This window comes from Lupinus angustifolius, chromosome LG09 (genome assembly GCF_001865875.1).
Source record: "Lupinus angustifolius cultivar Tanjil chromosome LG09, LupAngTanjil_v1.0, whole genome shotgun sequence".
Lineage (NCBI taxonomy): Eukaryota > Viridiplantae > Streptophyta > Magnoliopsida > Fabales > Fabaceae > Lupinus > Lupinus angustifolius.
The window spans coordinates 5,872,325-5,878,255 of record NC_032017.1 but is presented as its reverse complement, the minus strand read 5'-3'; the positions used below and the strand labels follow the sequence as shown (position 1 = coordinate 5,878,255).

Below are 5,931 nucleotides of genomic sequence, written 5' to 3'. Positions count from 1 at the left end.
TATATATATATATATATATATAAAATGTGGGAGAGGAAAGTAGTTCTTTACAAAGAGAAATAGAAAAATGATAATAAGAGTAGTGGATATACAACCATAAATATAAATTATGTCAATTTTTAAATTATAATATATCCCTATCATATTATGATAATAAAGGTCTATGATAAACAAGTTTGAGTCTGACTCGGTCATTGCCTTTGGATAAGAATAGATTTTTGAGTTTAGTTGATTATATTTACTCTAGAAGAAAATGATCAAAACTTGTTTCTTAAATAAAAAAAGAACAAGAGTTATGACTATTCTTCAATATTGGAAGAAGGTTGTTGGAATCTGGGTTGCTTGCTGATCTGGGTAGTTATCTGACCGTTTTGGATACGTATGTGAAAAGGGAGTCCGACACTCAAGTCAATGTTTATAGGTGTATATTTAGAAAAAAAAGTTATAGTGAGAATATTTGTTATCTTCTTATGTCTGACTTCACTTATTTATATTGTGGCGTGAAGTGGTTTGTAATCCAATAGAAGGTCTATCATCATTACGAATAACATGACCTTGTCCTTTTAAGCCTACAATATTATGGAGTTGGAGTATTTGTTCCATGTGGGTAACATAAACCTCTTCTAAGATAATGTGTGGCTTTGCCTTTAGCGTGAATGAAGATTTTCCAATTTTCCAATATAATAGGTGTTGAGTTAGCCATATTTTTTTTGCTATCATCCTTTCCACAAATATGTTAACCTTGTAACTGATCAATAGTCATGTAGATCAAATCTTGCCCTATCGATTATTAGCCTATTTCTAATGTCCATTTACAATGAAACAATGACTTGAAGAAGAAAATGCGTGAAACTTGGGTGCATGGGTGCACAAATATATCTAGGAGCCCTCACATAGAACTTGTACAATCGAGAAGCTTACAGTTACATGTAGGAGTGTATTACCGACTGAAACCGATCTTATAGCCATTCTCATCTTTGCAATCTTAAAATCCTCAATTATTTATGGACATGCACACCCATCATTTCTCTTTTAATGCCCATGTTCTTCTTTAATTGATATTAAATTAATATCTTAAAATTATGAGCTGTATTATTTCAATACCTTTTTCAATTGAATGTCACCTTTCTTAATCACTTTATGCCCCCCTTCTTAATTTGTTTAAGCAGAATTAAACTATGTTCGGGTATATTCATAGGATAAAAATAATTTGGTTTCCTTATAAAGATTCAATAATGATTCACTAAGTTTTCCTAAAACATTAAGGAGTTGGATTCTTAAAATAATTTGGTTTGCTTATAAAGATTCATATGGTATACTTTTCCTTAAAGTTTTTCTTGATTTATATCTTAAGAGTCTATTTATGAGTTGAATTCTGAAAAAAAAAATAACGAGAAATTAAAGACTTGAGAATTATGATATACATGACTATAAAACTTCATTTTCTCTTCCAAAACGTAAGACACATTAACATGTTGGATAACATTAATAACCTTCATCCTAATATGTTTCCCACTTTATATTACCTCTCATTAATGGTCCAACCAAAAGAGACGTGCACCGTTTGTATAAGTTGAAAGTTAGATATATTTTTCAGCCATGTTTCCTAATAACGTTAGCTCTTACGTCACTTCTATGGTTAGGAACTAACATAAATACCCAAGAATTCTCTATTACAATCCAAATTGCAACTTGATACTCATTGAAGTCAATTTCTATGACACATAAACTTGCAATGGAATCAAAAAACCTATGCCAACCCCACTTTATATTCATCCCTTTAATGGCCCCGGGTCATATTCTTCCTATGGTAGACATGGCCAAATTATTATCAAGGCGCAATGTTAAGGTAACAATAGTAACCACACCCCTTAATTCTATTCCATTTCAAGACACTATAGATAGAGAAATTCAAAATGGTTCACCTATCCAAATTCAACTTTTTCAATTTCCAAATGATGAGGCTGGAATACCAAAAGGGTGTGAGAGTGTTGATACTTTACCTTCAAGAGATTTAATACCCAACTTTCCTATTGCTTTAGACATGTTGCATAAGCCATTAGAGGAGCTATGTGAAAAGCTAGAACCTTTTCCAAGTTGCATAATATGTGATAAACATATTCCATGTGTAGCTGAAATTGCAAACAAGTTCAAAGTTCCAAGAATAATATTTGATGGTACTAGTTGTTTTCATCTCTTATGTACCCATAATTTAAATGCTTCTAAGGTCTATGAAGGTGTCTCTAGTGAAGAGAAATTCATTGTTCCTGGATTGCCACATAGAATAGAGTTACAAAAATCTCAACTTCCAGGGTTATTCAACCCTAGCATATATCAAAATGTGAATGCATTTCGTGAGAAAATTAGGGCATGTGAAGAAAATTCATATGGGATTGTAGTTAATAGTTTTGAAGAGTTGGAACTAGAATATGTTAAAGAATACCAAAGGGTAAGTGGTCGTAGGGTATGGTGTGTAGGGCCTGTGTCCTTATCAAACAAGGACATTTTGGACAAAGCACAAAGGGGTAAGAGAATAAATACAAATGATGAAAGCCAATATATGAAGTGGCTTGATTCATGGCCTATAGGGTCAGTTATATATGTTTGTTTAGGTAGCTTAAATAATGCAACACCTGAACAATTGATAGAGATTGGTTTAGGGTTAGAAGCAACAAAAAGACCCTTCATTTGGGTCATAAGAGGTGCATATAAAAGAGATGAAATAGAGACTTGGCTAGTTGAATATGGATTTGAAGATAGGGTTAAAGATAGGGGACTTTTGATTAAGGGTTGGGCCCCACAAGTGTTGATATTATCACATAAATCAATAGGGACATTTTTGACACATTGTGGATGGAATTCAACACTAGAAGGGATTTGTGCTGGGGTACCCTTAGTGACATATCCTCTATTTGCTGAACAATTTTTTAATGAGAAAGTTGTGGTGCAAGTTTCGGAGAGTGGTGTGAGTTTAGGAGCTGAAAATGGTGTGCATTTGGGTGAGGAAGAAAAGTCAAGTGTTCAAGTCAAGAGGGAAAATGTTAGAGATGCTATAGAGAAGGTTATGGGTGAAGGTGAAGAACAAGAAAGAATAAGGGAAATAGCTAGAAAGTGGGCACATATGGCAAAGAAAGCAATAGAAGAAGGTGGATCTTCTTACAATAATATGTCACAACTTATTGAAGACATAATACATGTGGGATAAAAGAACAAGAATCCATTGTCATAAAACATGTCCCAAAGTCTGTATCGCATCAATGAAGATATATCATGCCAATTAAAAAACATAAACGTTCACTATTTTTTCTGTTTTTGTTTTATTGTGATTGGTACGTAACATTCTTTGAGAGAGGATATACATCTTCGTAATTTTGTTAGTAAGAAATATAAATTCTTAACCATGTTGTCCTTATTTTATTTTTTCTACCATTTTCTCATCCTTATTTATGTACGTAATCTTCTAAATTGTTAGTTGATAACTACTTTTTTTGTACGATTTTGTCTTGTACTATATAGCATCTCTCATTAATTAAAGTGCATGAGAATCTTATCTTACCATGTTAAATATTTAAATGATATGAAATATACATCTTTACGTGTTCTATTTTGTACACAAATCCAATTCACTTTGGAAAAGATTTATTTATAAGTTTTTAGACAAACACATCTTCATCTATAGTTGATAGATAGTTCTTTAACTATGATAATTGAGATTAAATTCTTATCTTATCTATAGATAAACTTTATTAGGAAAGATAATACATACTTTAATAATTTCTCCATCTAAAAATAAACTAGTATTGAGTTGTAGGTTAACAACAATAATAGAAGGTATGCATATTGAGACTAAATAATGGGTAATGGATCATAAGCTTTTATCTTCATGCACGTAAGCATAACAATTAATTTTTTGTTGATGTTGGGAAAATTTACCTCTTTCTTTGTTTTATATAAAAAAACTTAATGTTGCAAGTTATTGCATAAAGATATAATGATATAACAAAGAGAGCGTGAATCCAAAATGCTTTCTATGCCCCAATGAAGGAGAGTTTTGAAAGCCAAAAATTTGTAACATACACTTGAACTTGAGGAGTTGGTAAAACGGATTAAAGAACAAGAAAAGTGGCTTGAGTGTGTGATCCGAACATCAAGTATCACATAAAATTTTTTATGTGTATTTCTCATGTCTCCACATAAGTGGTAAAATATAATTTTTGCACTCCTTTATGATAGAATTTGACAATGCAAAATTTTAAAAAGGATATATTGAACTAAAAGATTATAAAAAAGTTTTTACCTATAAATCATAAAAATGAATATCTTACGAATATGTTTTACGTAATTTACGTAATTTTCATTTAGCCAATAAAGAACCTATAATCCATGAAATAAGATTTATATTAAGACTAGGAAGCTCAAAACATTTAAGTAAATCTTATTTCATGGATTATAGGTTCTTTATTGGCTAAATGAAAAATTGCATAAATAAGTTGGATACCAGATGAATATTAGATCTTAACCTAAAGCTGTAAAACATTAGGTTTATGTATTTTTTTTACTTATATGCTTTTTAAATTACCAAGTCAGTCATAATATGTTACTTCTTCTTGTTATATTTTTATATTAATTATGTATTAATTTATGCATAAATTATTTGAGATACTTACTATTTTATTACTTTGTTTGAATATAAAAAATACTATTATTTTTAGTTAATAATTAAAAAAGAGTATGAACAATATGCATAAGGAAGATATAAAACTTATCATGATTAGGGTCTTGATAGGTAGGGCACACAATTTTTCATTAATAATTTAATAGGCTACTTTAAAAAAATATATGTGAATTTATTATGAGTGGCTACGATAAATTAATTTTAGAGAAATGATAGAATGTAAGCTGAAAATAAAAATAAAAATTATTAGAGATATAAATGAGATTTGGTATGAGGATATTATTTTTAGCAATGATAAGATCAACCACGAATGAACCATTATATAGAAATATATATAAAAATAATAGTGATAAAATTAGAACATTAAAAAATAACATTAATATATTTACCCTCTTATTCCTTAAATTTTTTCTAAGGATGGACATAAATTTCCCCTTATATATTGCTATATATATATATATATATATATATATTACTTAGTAGGGGTGTTCAAATCCAGACCGGTCCAAAACAAAAACCGCAAACCGATCCAAAGTAGACCGAAACCGCAAAAACCGAATGTATTTGGATCGTATTGGATTTATTTTTTAAGGACCGATCGGTCCGGTCCGGTCTTCGGTTTCACGTCTGGGATCCAGACCGGACCGATATTATTAAGTTAACTAAAATATATCACATAAGCATTAAGCAGTAAGCTAAACACAGCAAAAACGCATATAAACTGTCGTAACAATATGAATATTGATGTTTCTAATCTTGCTATTAAAAGAATCAAACTTTTCTTCATTGTTCTGGTACTACCTTGTTGATGTTGTAGACTAAAATGGAAGGAATTTATATGTTTATATATAAAAAATAGACCGATCCAAACCGGACCGAAACCGCATATAATATTTAGACCGGATTGGATCGGACATCTTAATATAAATGGACCGGACCGGACCGGACCGGACCGGACCGCATACTAATTACACGTTTGGATCAGATGATATTTTGCTTAAAAACCGATCCAAATGGACCGCGAACACCCCTATTACTCAGTACTTATATGATATATAAAGAGAGAAATGGTTATCAAACACTTGTACTATTAATGTCTATCACTAAGTACAAAGAATATTAAGATGTATTGGAATACCTAAGTTAAAATCATAAAAAATATCCTTACAAAAGAAATAAATAAAAAACTTGTACATATAAGATGATAAGTTGTATAAATATAATGTGTGATTCACCTCTGAATAAGGTAGTTGAAG

The 5,931-nt window shown here is 30.5% G+C and overlaps 1 protein-coding gene across 1 annotated transcript; it reads left to right on the top strand.

Moving 5' to 3' along the window:
• LOC109357108 (UDP-glycosyltransferase 73C3-like) lies at positions 1,643-3,493 on the top strand. Its single transcript, XM_019600835.1, has one exon. It carries the CDS (start codon positions 1,718-1,720, stop codon positions 3,203-3,205), a length of 1,488 nt encoding a protein of 495 aa, XP_019456380.1. The 5' UTR covers positions 1,643-1,717; the 3' UTR covers positions 3,206-3,493.